General features: G+C 43.0%; 2 protein-coding genes across 5 annotated transcripts in view; one reads left to right on the top strand and one right to left on the bottom strand.

The window, feature by feature from the left end:
- LOC139421841 (intraflagellar transport 74) overlaps positions 1–9566 on the bottom strand; it is a 66947-nt gene extending 57381 nt beyond the window's left edge. Inside the window, exons 1-8 of the mRNA XM_071172963.1 lie at positions 9435–9566; positions 9042–9196; positions 4682–4817; positions 2637–2685; positions 2458–2556; positions 2220–2280; positions 2076–2135; positions 1900–1961 (exon numbers count right to left, since the gene is read on the bottom strand). Coding sequence (XP_071029064.1) covers positions 1900–1961; positions 2076–2135; positions 2220–2280; positions 2458–2556; positions 2637–2685; positions 4682–4817; positions 9042–9161 — 587 coding nt within the window. The 5' untranslated portion in view covers positions 9162–9196; positions 9435–9566. The remainder of the gene's footprint in view (positions 1–1899; positions 1962–2075; positions 2136–2219; positions 2281–2457; positions 2557–2636; positions 2686–4681; positions 4818–9041; positions 9197–9434) is intronic.
- A 203-nt stretch (positions 9567–9769) lies between these two features.
- LOC139422658 (FSD1-like protein) overlaps positions 9770–18791 on the top strand; it is an 83048-nt gene continuing 74026 nt past the window's right edge. For all 4 annotated transcript variants that reach the window (XM_071173827.1, XM_071173826.1, XM_071173825.1 and 1 more), the window contains exon 1: positions 9770–9888. In XM_071173827.1, coding sequence (XP_071029928.1) covers positions 9874–9888 — 15 coding nt within the window. In that variant the 5' untranslated portion in view covers positions 9770–9873. The remainder of the gene's footprint in view (positions 9889–18791) is intronic.

Raw genomic sequence — 18791 nt, 5'->3', positions numbered from 1 at the left:
TAGGTTGGAGACCCCCTGGTGTAGGTTGGAGACCCCTGGGAGACCCCTGGTGTAGGTTGGAGACCCCCTGGTGTAGGTTGGAGACCCCCTGGTGTAGGTTGGAGACCTCCTGGTGTAGGTTAGACACCCCTGGTGTAGGTTGGAGACCCCTGGTATTGGTTGGAGACCCCTGGTGTAGGTTAGAGACCCCCTGGTGTAGGTTGGAGACCTCTGGTGTAGGTTAGAGACCCCTGGTGTAGGTTGGAGACCTCTGGTGTAGGTTAGAGACCCCTGGTGTAGGTTAGAGACCCCTGGTGTAGGTTGGAGACCCCTGGTGTAGGTTAGAGACTCCTGGTGTAGGTTGGAGACCCCTGGGAGACCTCTGGTGTAGGTTAGAGACCCCTGGTGTAGGTTGGAGACCCCTGGTGTAGGTTAGAGACCCCTGGGAGACCCCCTGGTGTAGGTTGGAGACCCTTGGTGTAGGTTGGAGACCCCCTGGTGTAGGTTGGAGACCCCTGAGAGACCCCTGGTGTAGGTTGGAGACCCCTGGGAGACCCCTGGTGTAGGTTGGAGACCCCTGGGAGACCCCTGGTGTAGGTTAGAGACACCCTGGTGTAGGTTGGAGACCCCCTGGTGTAGGTTGGAGACCCCCTGGTGTAGGTTGGAGACCCCTGGTGTAGGTTGGAGACCCCCTGGTGTAGGTTGGAGACCCTTGGTGTAGGTTGGAGACCCCCTGGTGTAGGTTGGAGACCCCTGGTGTAAGTTAGAGACACCCTGGTATAGGTTGGAGACCCCCTGGTGTAGGTTAGAGACCCCTGGTGTAGGTTGGAGACCCCCTGGTGTAGGTTAGAGACCCCTGGGAGACCCCCTGGTGTAGGTTGGAGACCCTTGGTGTAGGTTGGAGACCCCTGGTGTAGGTTAGAGACCCCTGGTGTAGGTTGGAGACCCCTGGTGTAGGTTAGAGACTCCTGGTGTAGGTTGGAGACCCCTGGGAGACCTCTGGTGTAGGTTAGAGACCCCTGGTGTAGGTTGGAGACCCCTGGTGTAGGTTAGAGACCCCTGGGAGACCCCCTGGTGTAGGTTGGAGACCCTTGGTGTAGGTTGGAGACCCCTGGTGTAGGTTGGAGACCCCTGGGAGACACCTGGTGTAGGTTAGAGACACCCTGGTGCAGGTTATAGACCACCTGGTGTAGGTTGGAGACCCCTGGTGTAGGTTGGAGACCCCCTGGTGTAGGTTGGAGACCCCCTGGTGTAGGTTGGAGACCCCCTGGTGTAGGTTGGAGACCCTTGGTGTAGGTTGGAGACCCCCTGGTGTAGGTTGGAGACCCCTGAGAGACCCCTGGTGTAGGTTGGAGACCCCTGGGAGACCCCTGGTGTAGGTTAGAGACCCCTGGGAGACCCCTGGTGTAGGTTAGAGACACCCTGGTGTAGGTTGGAGACCCCCTGGTGTAGGTTGGAGACCCCTGGTGTAGGTTGGAGACCCCCTGGTGTAGGTTGGAGACCCTTGGTGTAGGTTGGAGACCCCTGGTGTAGGTTGGAGACCCCTGGTGTAAGTTAGAGACACCCTGGTATAGGTTGGAGACCCCCTGGTGTAGGTTGGAGACCCCTGGTGTAGGTTGGAGACCCCCTGGTGTAGGTTAGAGACCCCTGGGAGACCCCCTGGTGTAGGTTGGAGACCCCCTGGTGTAGGTTGGAGACCCCTGGGAGACCCCTGGTGTAGGTTGGAGACCCCTGGGAGACCCCTGGTGTAGGTTGGAGACCCCTGGGAGACCCCTGGTGTAGGTTGGAGACCCCTGGGAGACCCCTGGTGTAGGTTGGAGACCCCTGGGAGACCCCTGGTGTAGGTTGGAGACCCCTGGGAGACCCCTGGTGTAGGTCGTCTAAGGTTTTGTCATATTAAATAAATGTTTGAGTACTTACTCTCGTCTTTCTGTGAATATGACATCCATACTTTGAGCCTCTCGGTCGTTCTGTGCTTTCAACTACACAAAACACAGCATGCAAACAGTCAGGGTTAGGACTGAAACTAAACGTATTCTATCTCGGAGATAATTCACGTATAAAACCGTTTGCTAAAAATGATCAAATGTAGTCACCATATTGAAGTCATTTATCACTTCCTCCATCTCAGTGTTGGTGTTCAACTTGTCAACTAGCTGAAATTCAAAACAAACAAACAAAGGGGTAACAGCAGTGTTTAGTACATCCATATCGTCTTCATCAAATAGAACCGTGTGTACCATGTTGTAATCTGCCAGTTGTCCCTGTAGATCTTTCAGTTCACCAGCAAGTCCTTCTGCTCTGCAAGGGGGGTAAAACAACAGGACCATTAGAGACCATCCATATAAACCTTGGATGATGACAACATGAGAACCAATTGGGGATTAAACAACACCAAAAAGGGGTGTCTGATTTGTCGATACAAAACCACCCGTAGGCCTATTTGTGCATCGTCTATTTCCTATCTGATTACTTTACCTTTTCTCATAGGAGAGGTAAACAGAGTTCTCCTGATTGAAGGTGTCAATCTCCTTCTGCAGTTTGCTGGTCTCCGTTGTCAGTTCGTTGATCTTACTCCTGTTGAGACACACAGAAGACCACGGCACATGACGATACAGTATACAACACGTGGTTCTATATGTTCTATTCAGGTTTACCTGAGAAGACCAAGGTAGTAGGATTTATCCAGAATCTGCCTCTGAGGTCCTGGAAAATAAGAGAGAGAGAGAGATCTCATGAGACAGATAAGAAAATAATTTGTGTGTGAGATCAGTCAGTGTAGATGAAGGGGAAGAGACGGGGTTAAAGAAGGGTTTTTAAGCCTTGAGACATGAGATTGTGTATGTGTGCCATTCAGAGGGTGAACGGGCAAGACAAAATATTTAAGTGTCTTTGAACGGGTATGGTAGTAGGTTCCAGGGACACCGGTTTGTGTGTCAAGAACTGCAACGTTGCTGGGTTTTTCCACACTCAACAGTTTCCCGCGTGTATCAAGAATGGTCCACCACCCAAAGGACATCCAGCCAACTTGACACAACTGTGGGAACATCTTTTAGTCAACATGGGCCAGCATCCCTGTGGAATTGAGGCTGTTCTGAGGGCAAACGGAGGTGCAACACAATATAATGTTTTGTACACTCAGCGTATATAACAGGTGTATAATACGGGTGAATAACACAGGTTTATAATACGGGTGTATAATTCGGGCTTATAATTCCGTCTTTCGGATGGGACGTTAAACGGGTGTCCTGACTCTCTGAGGCCATTAAAGATCCCATGGCACTTATGGTAAGAGTAGGGGTGTTAACCCCGGTGTCCTGACTCTCTGAGGTCAGTAAAGATCCCATGGCACTTATGGTAAGAGTAGGGGTGTTAACCCCGGTGTCCTGGCTAAATTCCCAATCTGGCCCTCAAACCTTCACAGTCACCTAATAATCCCCAGTTTACAATTGGCTCATTCATCCCCTCCGCTCCCCTGTAACTATTCCCCAGGTCGTTGCTGCAAATGAGAACGTGTTCTCAGTCAATTTACCTGGTAAAATAACGGATAAATAAATTATAATACGGGTGAAAAATACAGGTCAATAATACAGGTCAATAATACAGGTTCATAATACGGGCCAATAATACGGGTCAATAATACAGGTCAATAATACAGGTCAATAATACAGGTTCATAATACGGGCCAATAATACGGGTCAATAATACAGGTTCATAATACGGGCCAATAATACGGGTCAATAATACAGGTCAATAATACGGGTCAATAATACGGGCAATAATACGGGCCAATAATACAGGTCAATAATACGGGTCAATAATACGGGTCAATAATACAGGTCAATAATAAAGGTCAATAATACGGGCAATAATACGGGCCAATAATACAGGTCAATAATACGGGTCAATAATACGGGCCAATAATACGGGTCAATAATACGGGTCAATAATACGGGTCAATAATACAGGTCAATAATACGGACCAATAATACGGCCAATAATACGGGCCAATAATACAGGTCAATAATACAGGTCAATAATACAGGTCAATAATACGGGTCAATAATACGGGTCAATAATACGGGTCAATAATACGGGTCAATAATACAGGTCAATAATACAGGTCAATAATACGGGCCAATAATACAGGTCAATAATACGGGTCAATAATACGGGTCAATAATACGGGCCAATAATACAGGTTCATAATACAGGTGATTAATAAAGGCTTATAATACAGGTGATTAATACAGGTGTATAATTACAGGTGTATAATACAGGTGTATAATACAGGTTTATAATACAGGTGATTAATACAGGTGATTAATACAGGTTTATAGTGCAGGTGATCAATACAGGTGTATAATACAGGTTTATAATACAGGTGATTAATACAGGTGTATAATACAGGTGAATAATACAGGTGTATAATACGGGTGTATAATACGGGTGTATAATACAGGTCAATAATACAGGTTCATAATACAGGTTTATAATACAGGTGATTAATACAGGCTTATAATACAGGTGATTAATACAGGTGATTAATACAGGTGTATAATACAGGTGTATAATACAGGTGTATAATACAGGTTTATAATACAGGTGATTAATACAGGTGTATAATACAGGTGTATAATACAGGTTTATAATACGGGTGAATAATACAGGTGAATAATACGGGTAAATAATAATACTGTACCCTTCATGCCAGTCTTCATGCCGCTCAGGCCCTGCTGGGTGACTGGCCGGTCGGCCACTTTAATTTGAGCAGAGAGAACACCAGGGGTCCCTAGGGCTCCTCCTCTGGTTCCAGGACGCCCAGTACCCGGAACAATCTACACATTACACACAAGACATTATTCAACTAGAAATGTTGCTTAGATTCCACTTTAAAATTAACTAGAAAGGAGCTACAATTTATAAAGGATTTTAAATAGCTAGCATACATCATGTCTTGGTAAGCACTACCTATCTACTTGAAATCATCTCTAAGCACACAGGGTTCTCCCAGGATTTGTTTTAACAAGGTGGTCCTGCTAAGTACAGCGGGGGGAGGGGGAGGCCTGAAGGTGGGCCATGACCCCTCTTGGACTCAGAGATTTAATTTAATTTTTTAACACCTGTAACTGCCATTTCCTGCAATCTAGAGCAACAAATGGCCTTAAATGATAACGGATGAAGTTTAAATAATGGCGCACGCAGCCAGTCCACAAGGTGGCGCAGCCCACCTCTTACATTCTTTGGGGAGAACCCTGCTACAGTGCCAACGTGAAAGTCTACACACCCCTTGTCACATTTTCCTGCCTTAAATTGAAATCTAAAAAGGATAACTTTTTTCTTCTTCTGATCTTCACAACCTGCTCCACATTTTCAAAGTGAAAGAAATTCAAAATTAATAAAATATTTGTTTTTTTTAAATGAAGATGTCTTGAATGTGTACAGTGCCTTGCAAAAGTATTCATCCACCTTGGCGTTTTTCCTATTTTGTTGCATTACAACCTGTCATTTAAATGGATTTTTTATTTGGATTTAATATAACGGACATGCACAAAATAGTCCAAAATGGTGAAGTGAAATTAAACATTTTTACTTGTTTAAAAAAATTCACAAAAAAAATATTTTAAAAAGTAAAGATATACATGTGCATATGTATTCACCGCCTTTGATATGAAGCCCCTAAATAAGATCTGGTGTAACCAATTACCTTCAGAAGTCACATAATAAAGTCCACCTGTGTAAATCCTACATGATCTGTCACATGATCTCAGTATATATACATCTGTTCTGAAAGGCCCCAGTGTCTGCAACACCACCAAGCAAGCGGCACCACCAAGCAAGCGGCACTATGAAGACCAAGGAGCCCTCCAAACAGGTCAGGAACAAAGTTGTGGAGAAGTATAGATCAGTTTTTGGGTTATAAAAAAATATCAAAAACTTTGAACATCCCACGGAGCGCCATTAAATACATTATTAAAATGTTTTAAAGAATATGGCACCACAACAAACCTGTCAAGAGAGGGCCGCCCACCAGGCAAGGAGGGCATTAAACAGAGAGGCAACAAAGAGACCAAAGATAACCCTGAAGTAGCTGCAAAGCTCCACAGCAGTGATTGGAGTATCTGTCCATAGGACCCCTTTAAGCCGTACACTCCACATAGCTGGGCTTTACGGAAGAGTGGCCAGAAAATAAACATTGCTTAAAGAAAAAAATAAGCAAACAAGTTTGGTGTTCGCCAAAAGCCATGTGGGAGACTCCCCAAACATATGGAAGAAAGTACTCTGGTCAGATGAGACTCAAATGTAGCTTTTTGGTCATCAAGGAAAACGCTATGTCTGGCACAAACCCAACACCTCTCATCACCCCGAGAGCACCATCCCCACGGTGAAGCATGGTGGTATCAGCAGCATCATTGCAGTGGGGATGTTTTTCATCAGCAGGGACTGTGAAACGCTAAATACTGGGAAATTCTTGAGGGAAACCTGTTTCAGTCTTCCAGAGATTTGAGACTGGGGCAGAGGTTCAGCTTCCAGCAGGACAATGAACCTAAGCATACTGCTAAAGCAACACTGGTTTAAGGGGAAACATTTAAATGTCTTGGCATGGCCTAGTCAAAGTCCAGACCTCAATCCAATTGTGAATCTGTGGTATGACTTAAAGATTGCTGTACACCAGCGGAACCCATCCAACTTGAAGGAGCTGGAGCAGTTTTGCCTTGAAGAATGGGAAAAAATCCCAGTGGCTAGACGTGCCAAGCTTATAGAGTCATACTCCAAGAGACTTGCAGCTGTAATTGCTGCAAAAGGTGGCTCTTCAACATATTGACTTTGGGGGGGTGAATAGTTATGCAAGCTCAAGTTCTGTTTTTTCATATTATTTCTTGTGTGTTTCACGATAAAAAAAAATTGCATCTTCAAAGTGGTAGGTATGTTGAGTAAATCAAATGAGACAAACCAACCCAAAAATCTATTTTAATTCCAGGTTGTAAGGCAACAAAATAGGAAAAATACCAAAGGGGGTGAATACTTTCGCAATCCACTGTATGTTTTCAAACGAGTCAATACTTGGTGGAAGCACCTTCAGCAGCAATTACTGCTGTAAACTAAATTTAAACTATTCAGACCCTTTACTTAGTACTTTGTTGAAGCACCTTTGGCAGCGATTACAGCTTTGAGTCTTCTTGGGTATGACGCTACAAGCTTGGCACACCTGTATTTGGGGAGTTTCTCCCATTCTTCTCTGTAGATCCTCTCAAGCTATGTCAGGTTGGATAAGGAGCATTGCTACATAGCTATTTTAAGGTCTCTCCAGAGATGTTCAATCGGGTTCAAGTCCGGGCTCCGGCTGGGCCACTCAAGGACATTCAGAGACTTGTCCCAAAGTCACTCCTGCGTTTTCTTGGCTGTGTGCTTAGGGTCGCCCCAGTCTGAGGTCCTGAGCGCTCTGGAGCAGGTTTTTCATCAAGGATCTCTCTGTACTTTGCTCCATTCATCTTTCCCTCGATCCTGACTAGTCACCCAGTCCCTGCCGCTGAAAAACATCCCCACAGCATGGCACTGCCACCACCATGCTTCACCGTAGAGATGGTGCTAGGTTTCCTCCGGACATGACGCTTGGCATTCAGGCCAAAGAGTTCAATCTTGGTTTCATCAGACCAGAGAATCTTGTTTCTCATGGTCTGAGAGTCCTTTAGGTGCCTTTTGGCAAACTCCAAGCGGGCTGTCATGTGCCTTTTACTGAGGAGTGGCTTCCGTCTGGCCACTCTACCATAAAGGCTTGCTTGGTGGAGTGCTGCAGAGATGGTTGTCCTTCTGGAAGACTCTCCCATCTTCACAGAGGAACTATGGAGCACTGTCAGAGAGACCATCGGGTTCTTGGCCACTCCCTGACCAAGGCCCTTCTCCCCCGATTGTTCAGTTTGGTCGGACGGCCAGCTCTAGGAAGAGTCTTGGTGGTTCCAAACTTCTACCATTTAAGAATGATGGAGGCCACCGTGTTCTTGGGGACCTTCAAATGCAACAGAAATCTTTTTGGTACCCTTCTCCTGATCCGACACAATCCTGCCTTTGACCTCAGGGCTTGGTTTTTGCTCTGACATGCAATGTCAACTGTGGAACCTTATATAGACAGGTGTGTGTCTTTCCAAATCATGTCCAATCAATTTAATTTACCACAGGTGGACTTCAATCAAATTGTAAAAACATCTCAAGGATGATCAATGGAAACAGGATGCACCTGAGATCAATGTCAAATGTCATTACAATGGGTCTGAATACTTGTACATTTTGAAGAACCTGTTTTCTCTTTGTCAATATGGGGTATTGTGTGTCGTTTGATGAGGAACATGTTTTATTTCATCCCTTTTAGAATAAGGCTGTAATGTAACAGAATGTGGGAAAGTCAAGGGGTCTGAATACTTTACTTATTTTTTATATTTAACTAGGCAAGTCCGTTAAGGCGACGCTGGGCCAATTGTGCGCCGCCCTATGGGACACCCAATCACGGATGTGATGCAGCCTGGATTCGAACCAGATACTGCAATGACGCCTCTTGTACTGAGATGCAGTGTCTTAGACCACTGCACCACTCTGGGGCCCTGAGTGCACAGTAAACCTGTTTGAAAATCAGAAACAATGTTTGAATATTGCGGACCATCAATGATTCTCAACTAAACTCAATAAGCTTGAGAAAATTTGACAACAACAATGGATATATGTTGCCAGTAGTGTTGTCCAGAGTTGGTAGGATCGTATTTTCTGCCAAATGTGCTTGCACCAAGTATTAACTCTGGGGTGTGAAGACATATTTCTTTCTTTATTTTTAGAAAATATTCTCTACTTTTTCATTAACTTTGAAAATGTGGCGCAGGATGTGTAGATCTGTAGGGAAACATTTTCAATTTTAATCCCTTTTTAGATTTAAGCCAGCAAAATGGTGTGTTTGTAGACTTTCATTATGAACTGTACTGTATGTCCCATACGCTACAGAAGGTGTGTAAAAAGGGTGATGATAGTTAGTCAGGGATCTGCAAGAAAACATCAAAACTGTGACTTGGCTTTACCCCAGTTCCGACCCTAACGGCTGTGGGTGGAGGTCTGATGGCAGTTGGAGGTCTCCCAGTCCCTGGTACAAGAGACCCCCGACTCATCGGTCTACCTGACGGTGGCCTCTGGCTCGCCATCTTTTCACACTGGTTTCTCTCCTCTCCACAAAATCCTGCAGGAGAAAATCAGTCTTTCAACGACAAGCATCTGCCTGGAGTAACGTTGGCAAAGCTAAACTAAACAGAGGCATGGTGCATTTCCGAGCGAAGTACCGTTAGTTAGCTCAGTTACTAGTAACGTGTTAGCTAGCTAGGCTAATGTTAGCTGGATGTTGCAAATGAAACCGTTGTCTCTTTTCTCGGGGCAATTTCAATGTAGCTATAATGCATAATATAAGTGTACCAACTTACCTCGTGTTTTGTATAGGTGTCAAACCGCTCAATATGACTTGACTGTGAATTGATTGTTTGTATTTTTGTTGTAGCAAGCAAGCTAGCTAGCAGTACACTTCTTTTGACGTTACCACAGCAACCAACCATTACCGCGAGACTTTGGGGGAAATCTCGGAGAAGTGGAATCCCTCTGCAAAACCCTACCCCTCGTGACCACTGACGTATGACACGTTTACTAACACATCAAAGACATTCTTCTCTAGTCCAGTGGAGGGCGCAACCAGTCCACATTTGTATATCGCCTCTAATTTATGAGGGCGAGGGTTAAAAATACTACTGCGCATGTACGTGCACTATGCTCCGCCATCCAGTGGGGTAATCGTCTTCCTCTTTGGAGAGAACTTCGCCTGCCTGCCTATGCATTGGATTTGATTATATTTGTGTTTCGGTCCTCGGTATGGACTCTCAAAAAGTAAGTGTACCCGGTGTATTAGGAACCGATGACGATTCGGTCGTCAGCTGTGCATGCCGTAATGCTGGCAACATTGTGTACGGCTTTCAAGCTTCACGGTTAGTCGAAGTGATAGTTGTATGTAACGAGACGAGCTTGTTGAGAACAAACATTAGTCCAACATTACGTGATTTTTTTTTGTCATTGTTTATCACCAATATGCGTGATGTTTTAGGGCTGGGAACATGTTCACATGTTCACATTCGTTCATGTTCACATTCGTTCTTATGAAGAATCTGTTGACTTGGAAACTAGATATTTTCTGATACCTTCTGATTATTCTCCAATGACTGGTATTCACACGTCTTTCCTGTGACCGGGACAGAGCTCCTCTACACATCAATGATTTGGCACATTTGACATTGATCTCGTTCTTGAACATGATGACACCGGTGTACTTCTGTTAAGTAATTCACTTCCTAATTTCTATTGTGGTTTTGACAGTCACAGTAGGTGTCGAAGTCATTCATGTCATTTATTATACAGCTTTGCCTGTCCTATAGGCCGTTTGTTTGTCTGCCACTTTAGGTCTGACAGTCTGTTACTGTTGTTATTATAACAAAACATACTATCATTATAAAGTCAATATTTGTGCTTACACGTCTTTTGTGGACTTGTCATGTATCTCAGATTATTACAATATTTTTGAAGTCATCCTGAAAAAATAAACATCAAATTTGTTATGAAATGTCAGACACATTGCTTTAAGTCTGTTGTCAAGGGCCTATAGCAACAGGATGGTCTTATCGTTTGTCTTTGTTTTCTGTTTGTTATCAGCATAACGAGGGTGTGACGATCAAACAGGAAATGACCTGTATGGCTACCTCTCCTTTCTACCGAAATAAAAGGAGGAAGGAAAGATGTACATGAAAAACTGAGTATAGCCTTTAGCACGTGCTGTCAATCTAAGCTTCTTCTAAGTCTATTACACAGTCAGAGGGAGAGAGAGAGGTCACCCCAGTGGCACAGGTCTATTATAACCCTCAGTCAGAGAGGAGAGGTGTGACATCACTCAAGAAGGAAGTGGCACTAGTTGTGAGCCAGCACCTCAGACAGATGGGAAGGCAGACAGACATACATTATATTTTCAATCATATTCTGACTTTACAACATTAATCCATTTGAATTCTTATATATTTTTTTAAGTAGTTGTCAATCTCCAATAGAAACCATTACAGTTCCATTTGGCTGGGGTTTGAGTTAGTCGTTCATCAATTTTTTTTGTATTTTTGTTAAGTACTAGAGAGTAGTGTTCAGTAAAGGAACTTCATACAGCCACACGCCTGTAAATTCATTTTAGTTTCAGATTATTATTATTTTTTTAATCAAACCACCTTTCCCTCCTTCCACTTGACTTTTAAAACCAACTCACCATGTTTGAGCTCTGTCATTTTAGGGTCCTACGTTTTGACAGTGTTTTACAGTGGAGTATCCATTGGGCTGAACAGAATGCTACTGAAATAGATACAGGCCTGAGGCCAGCATTGAGTTGACATGTGTTTCCTAGGCAGGGGCCTTTGCTGTGGTTACAGTATCCAGTCCACTACTACTGGTAGTGGCCACAGCTCAAATAGTAGTAGTATTTCTATCCACAGCATAAAATGACTAGTACACTGTTTCTGAGTACTGCAGATCCTGCTCTCTTTTTATTTAGAGCCAATTAGGCGTACATGTCAAACATCCTTCCTCCAAAGGACCTCGTTAGCCTCATAACTTACTCCATGTTGATCTTCGGTAACATGTTTTTCCCAATTTAGGAAAACATCACCACATTTGGGGGAGGGGGGGGAGTTCCTCCAACTACTATGGGTTCAGGTCAAAAACAGTGCATCTATATATTGATAGGTTTCCATACCAGACACAGCCCTGGGGAATGTCCACACAGGGTTTTGGTGTGTATCTCTACTGTGAAATAGCTTGTTGAGAGTAGTTTTAAGTCCTGTTAAACCCCTGCCTTTGTAGCTGATGTGTATCTGCTTCTGCTGTAACACTGCTGTTATGTGTAGGCCATACGACCTTCTGCTGTTATGTGTAGGCCATACGACCTACTGCTGTTATGTGTAGGCCATACGACCTACTGCTGTTATGTGTAGGCCATACGACCTACTGCTGTTATGTGTAGGCCATACGACCTACTGCTGTTATGTGTAGGCCTACGAGCTTCTGCTGTAACACTGCTGTTATGTGTAGGCCTACGAGCTACTGCTGTTATGTGGAGGCCTACGAGCTACTGCTGTTATGTGTAGGCCTACGAGCTACTGCTGTTATGTGGAGGCCTATGAGCTACTGCTACACCATTGTTATGGAACCTCATGTTCATCTGAGTTAGTTGTTGCCAATTAGCATGGGGTTGTCTATCGGTTATCTATCAATTGAGTTGGATGGGTAGGCAATAGTCTAAGGTCAACGTTAAGCCTGTCCTTTTCAGAGGGCACAGAGAAGGTCCTACTGTACTGTTCAAACTGTCAAATCCTATCACATCTACATAGTGCCTAGGAGTTAAGGACGGGGGGGGGGGGGGGTCTATATTAGTAGGTCAGAAAACATTTGTAGGGTTAGCCGACCTAATGCATTAAGATAATCATCAGTCTGTGGTGTCATGCAACAGCTGTAAATAGAAGTGAAGGCCAATCCTCCAATCTGCCTAATCATGTTGTGTTGCTCAGTAGCATGGTCCCTCGTTCAGCAGGTCGGTCCTTTCCCGTGGGAACCAACAGACATCTGCCTACATTCACATGATATAGAGGAACATACAGAAACACAAACATTTCTGTACACTGTCCAAGACAATACACATACACAGTACTGTATCTACACTGAGTGGACAAAACATTAGGAACACCTTCCTAATATTGAGTTGCCCCCCCCATTTTGCCCTCAGAACAGCCTCAATTCGTGGGGACATGGACTCTATGAGGTGTTGAAAGCGTTCCACAGGGATGCTGGTCCATGTTGACTCCAATGCTTCCCACGGTTGTGTCAAGTTGGCTGGATGTCCTTTGGGTGGTGGACCATTCTTGATACACGCGGGAAACGGTTGAGCGTGAAAAACCCAGCAACGTTATAGTTCTTGACACACTCAACCCGGTGTGCCTGGCACCTACTACCATACCCCGTTAAAAGACACTTCAATCTTTTGTCTTGACATTCACCCTCTGAATAGCACACATACACAATCCATGTCACAAAAATCCTTATTTAACTCGTCTCCTCACCTTCATCTACACTGATTTGAAGTGGATTTAACAAGTGACTTCAATAAGGTGTTCCTAATGTTTTGTACACTCAGTGTATATTGTATATCTTATTGTACAGTGGAAATCTGATATTAGTTGGATGTGGAAACTGAACTGGGGCAATGGCTCCTTTTAGAATCAGTGGATTATTTTATATCTATGATTCTGTTTGTCCTGTTCAATGTATAGCCTGGTGTTTTCTGTTTGTCCTGTTTGATGTATAGCCTGGTATTTAGGTGTTTTTCAGAAAATTTTACCTGATGCTCATTCAAATATCAATCCAAATCAAATCCATCTTGACGATATTAAATTGGAACTACTCTAGTACAAACCTTGATCAAATCTCCAGTAAATTGGGGATTTTGATACTTTAGTGTACAACATGTAGGTCAACAAGTATCATGTACACTACCACATAAGTTACGAATGAACAGAGAACGAGACATTTTAAAATGGCTGAGGAGAGAACACAATAGGCCTTTTCCCACTGCATTGCTCTTAGCCCCAGTCTGGACTGGTCACACACAGCATTTGTTAACCCTGAGCTAACAGACAAACACAACATGCGACCAATGTCAATAAGCAATAAGACATTTTAATAATCTATTACTTCTTGCTTCTAGCCTGGCATTTGATTTCCAACAGTGATGGTTGTATATAAATCTTGCTGTTTGTCTGTCCCACATCGGAAACAATGTCAACAAAACCCCCATCTCTATTTCCATCGTGGTCCTGTCAGTTACTGTAGTCAATACTGTAGGCGATATTGACACTGTACACTAATTAAATTGACAGGAGGGCGACGGAGGTCCTAATGAACAGAATTAGCTTAACTCGTGGTGTTGGGGCCTTTTGTCTGCTTGTGTCGGCATGAACTCTGCATGTCAATCTCCAAGTGAGAGGAGAGATTTACTGCCTCACTACATGTATTTTGTGAGAGGTATTGACATGTTGAAAGCACAGAGCTGTCTGTGTTTAAACGGCTAGTGCACAGCTCAGACACCCATGCACCACCGCTCTTAAGTGCAAGTAAAACTAAATGCATGCTCTTCAACCGATCACTGCCCGCACCTGCCCGCCCGTCCAGCATCACTACTCTGGATATTTCTGACTTAGAATACGTGGACAACTACAAATACCTAGGTGTCTGGCTAGACTGTAAACTCTCCTTCCAGACTCACATTAAACATCTCCAATCCAAAATTAAATCTAGAATCAGCTTCCTATATCGCAACAAAGCATCCTTCACTCATGCTGCCAAACACACCCTCGTAAAACTGACCATCCTACCGATCCTCGACTTCAGTGATGTCATCTACAAAATTGCCTCCGACACTCTACTCAACAACCTGGATGCAGTCTATCACAGTGCCATCCGTTTTGTCACCAAAGCCCCATATACTACCCACCAGTGCGACCTGTACGCTCTCGTTGGTTGGCCCTCGCTTCATACTCGTCGCCAAACCCACTGGCTCCAGGTCATCTGTAAGTCTCTGCCAGGTGAAGCCCCGCCTTATCTCAGCTCACTGGTCACCATAGTAACACCCACTTGTTGCACGCGATCCAGTAGGTGTATCTCACTGCTCACCCCCAAAGCCAATTCCTCCTTTGCCTGCCTTTCCTTCCAGTTCTCTGCTGCCAATGACTGGAAAAAACTGCAAAAATCCCTGAAGCTGGAGACTTATCTCCCTCACTAGCTTTAAGCATCAGCTGTCAGAGCAGCTTACAGATCACTGCACCTGTACATAGCCCATCTGTAAATAGCCCTTCTATCTACCTCATCCCCATACTGTTATTTATTTGATTTATTTTGCTCCTTTGCCCCCCAGTATCTCTACTTAAACACTCATCTTCTGCACATATATCACTCCAGTGTTTAATTGCTATATTGTAATTATTTCACCACTACAGCCTATTTATTGCCTTACCTCCCTTATCTCACCTCATTTGCACATGCTGTATATATACTTTTGTTTTTTTATACTGTATTGACTATGTTTGTTTATTCCATGTGTAACTCTGTATTATTGACTGTATGTTTGTTTTATTCCATGTGTAACTCTGTATTATTGACTGTATGTTTGTTTATTCCATGTGTAACTCTGTATTATTGACTGTATGTTTGTTTATTCCATGTGTAACTCTGTATTATTGACTGTATGTTTGTTTTACTCCATGTGTAACTCTGTATTATTGACTGTATGTTTGTTTTATTCCATGTGTAACTCTGTATTATTGACTGTATGTTTGTTTTATTCCATGTGTAACTCTGTATTATTGACTGTATGTTTGTTTTATTCCATGTGTAACTCTGTATTATTGACTGAATGTTTGTTTTAATTCCATGTGTAACTCTGTATTATTGACTGTATGTTTGTTTTACTCCATGTGTAACTCTGTATTATTGACTGTATGTTTGTTTTATTCCATGTGTAACTCTGTATTATTGACTGTATGTTTGTTTTATTCCATGTGTAACTCTGTATTATTGACTGTATGTTTGTTTTATTCCATGTGTAACTCTGTATTATTGACTGAATGTTTGTTTTAATTCCATGTGTAACTCTGTATTATTGACTGTATGTTTGTTTTACTCCATGTGTAACTCTGTGTCGTTGTATGTGTCAAACTGCTTTGCTTTATCTTGACCAGGTCGCAGTTGTAAATGAGAACTTGTTCTCAACTGGCCTACCTGGTTAAATAAAGGGTTAGGGTTATATATATAAATACCTGGTTAAATAAAGGGTTAGGGTTATATATATATATACCTGGTTAAATAAAGGTTAAATAAATAAAGTGGTAGAGTAGTGGTATAATAATAATGTATTGTAGATACAGTATGTAGTGGTGTAATAATAATGTATTGTATGATGTACTGTATAAATATGTTTTAAATAATTACATTAATCTTGTTTGGACAACAGGAAGAGTATCCTTAATAAATAGGGAATACTACTGTATGTAGGGAATAGGGTGCCATTCTGGCACTGTGTTGGTGCCAGAAACCCGTCCCCGTAGAGACGGGCACTGTGTTGGTGCCAGATCCCCGTCCCCGTAGAGACGGGCACTGTGTTGGTGCCAGATACCCGTCCCGGTAGAGACGGGCACTGTGTTGGTGCCAGATCCCCGTCCCCGTAGAGACGGGCACTGTGTTGGTGCCAGAAACCCGTCCCGGTAGAGACGGGCACTGTGTTGGTGCCAGATTCCCATCCCGGTAGAGATGGGCACTGTGTTGGTGCCAGATACTTTGTTGGTGCCAGATCCCCGTCCCCGTAGAGACAGTAGAAAGAGCATACATTTCATTCCCAGGGATCCCAAGTAGAGAGTAGAGCAATTGTGAAGTTTCATCATGACTTATTATATGGGCCATTCACAACGAGCCTTTAGGCTGATGGGCCATTCACAACGAGCCTTTAGGGTGATGGGCCATTCACAACGAGCCTTTAGGGTGATGGGCCATTCACAACGGGCCTTTAGGCTGATGGGCCATTCACAACGAGCCTTTAGGCTGATGGGCCATTCACAACGAGCCTTTAGGCTGATGGGCCATTCACAACGAGCCTTTAGGCTGATGGGCCATTCACAACAAGCCTTTAGGCTGATGGGCCATTCACAACGGGCCTTTAGGCTGATGGGCCATTCACAATGAGCCTTTAGGCTGATGGGCCATTCACAACGGGCCTTTAGGCTGATGGGTTTTTTGTTGGTTGTGAATGATGTGAGCTACTGAACATGACTCAAAGACAGTTTGGCGCTCTGAACACACAGCACCAAGACAGTTTAGCGCTCTGAACACACAGCACCAAGACAGTTTAGCGCTCTGAACACACAGCACCAAGACAGTTTAGCACTCTGAACACACAGCACCAAGACAGTTTAGCGCTCTGAACACACAGCACCAAGACAGTTTTGATCAGTTGTGGCACTGGAGTCATTACCAGGTGTGGTTGATCCTGAAACTGGCAGCCTGTCTGGAAAAGCCTGAAGCTTCCTGGCTGGGTGCCATAGTAGAGATTTGTCTCATACATTTGTCTCTGTCTCACACTCTAAATCTGAAACTGAGAGGCCATTTTGGTTCTTAAATCTGTATGGCCAAAACAGTGAATGAGGTGTCTGGACCTAGGTGTAATACTTAGTACATGATAATACGTTTAGTAGTTGTGTGTTTTGCATCACACTAGTCTGGTAAACTGATGGTAGGACTTCTTCTCTATGTGGATTCTGACTGACACTTCTGATGTTGTTGTGGCAGTCATTACATTTTGTCAGCCGTTGATTGTTAAGCAAATAACTGCCGGTCTCATGGTAATTGACCACGAATTAACATAAACACATTTAGCATCTCTTGGCTTCCACATATAATCTACAAGACACTGATACAGACCTTTGGAACATCTACATTTTAAAAAGTCAAATAAATCCATGTAATATAGCCTACACCTTCACAATAAATCCATGTAATATAGCCTACACCTTCACAATAAATCCATGTAATATAGTCTACACCTTCACAATAAATCCATGTAATATAGCCTACACCTTCACAATAAATCCATGTAATATAGTCTCCACCTTCACAATAAATCCATGTAATATAGTCTACACCCTCACAATAAATCCATGTAATATAGTCTACCTACACCTTCACAATAAATCCATGTAATATAGTCTACACCATCACAATAAATCCATGTAATATAGTCTACACCCTCACAATAAATCCATGTAATATAGTCTACACCTTCACAATAAATCCATGTAATATAGTCTACACCTTCACAATAAATCCATGTAATATAGTCTCCACCTTCACAATAAATCCATGTAATATAGTCTCCACCTTCACAATAAATCCATGTAATATAGTCTACACCCTCACAATAAATCCATGTAATATAGTCTACCTACACCTTCACAATAAATCCATGTAATATAGTCTACACCATCACAATAAATCCATGTAATATAGTCTACACCCTCACAATAAATCCATGTAATATAGTCTATACCTTCACAATAAATCCATGTAATATAGTCTCCACCTTCACAATAAATCCATGTAATATAGCCTATACCTTCACAATAAATCCATGTAATATAGTCTCCACCTTCACAATAAATCCATGTAATATAGTCTACACCTTCACAATAAATCCATGTAATATAGCCTCCACCTTCACAATAAATCCATGTAATATAGTCTACACCTTCACAATAAATCCATGTAATATATTCTCCACCTTCACAATAAATCCATGTAATATAGTCTACACCTTCACAATAAATCCATGTAATATATTCTCCACCTTCACAATAAATCCATGTAATATAGTCTACACCTTCACAATAAATCCATGTAATATAGTCTACACCTTCACAATAAATCCATGTAATATAGCCTCCACCTTCACAATAAATCCATGTAATATAGTCTACACCTTCACAATAAATCCATGTAATATAGCCTCCACCTTCACAATAAATCCATGTAATATAGTCTACACCTTCACAATAAATCCATGTAATATAGTCTACACCTTCACAATAAATCCATGTAATATAGTCTACACCTTCACAATAAATCCATGTAATATAGTCTACACCTTCACAATAAATCCATGTAATATA

Source organism: Oncorhynchus clarkii, chromosome 12 (genome assembly GCF_045791955.1).
Source record: "Oncorhynchus clarkii lewisi isolate Uvic-CL-2024 chromosome 12, UVic_Ocla_1.0, whole genome shotgun sequence".
NCBI lineage: Eukaryota > Metazoa > Chordata > Actinopteri > Salmoniformes > Salmonidae > Oncorhynchus > Oncorhynchus clarkii.
This window is presented reverse-complemented; position numbering and strand designations above follow the sequence as displayed.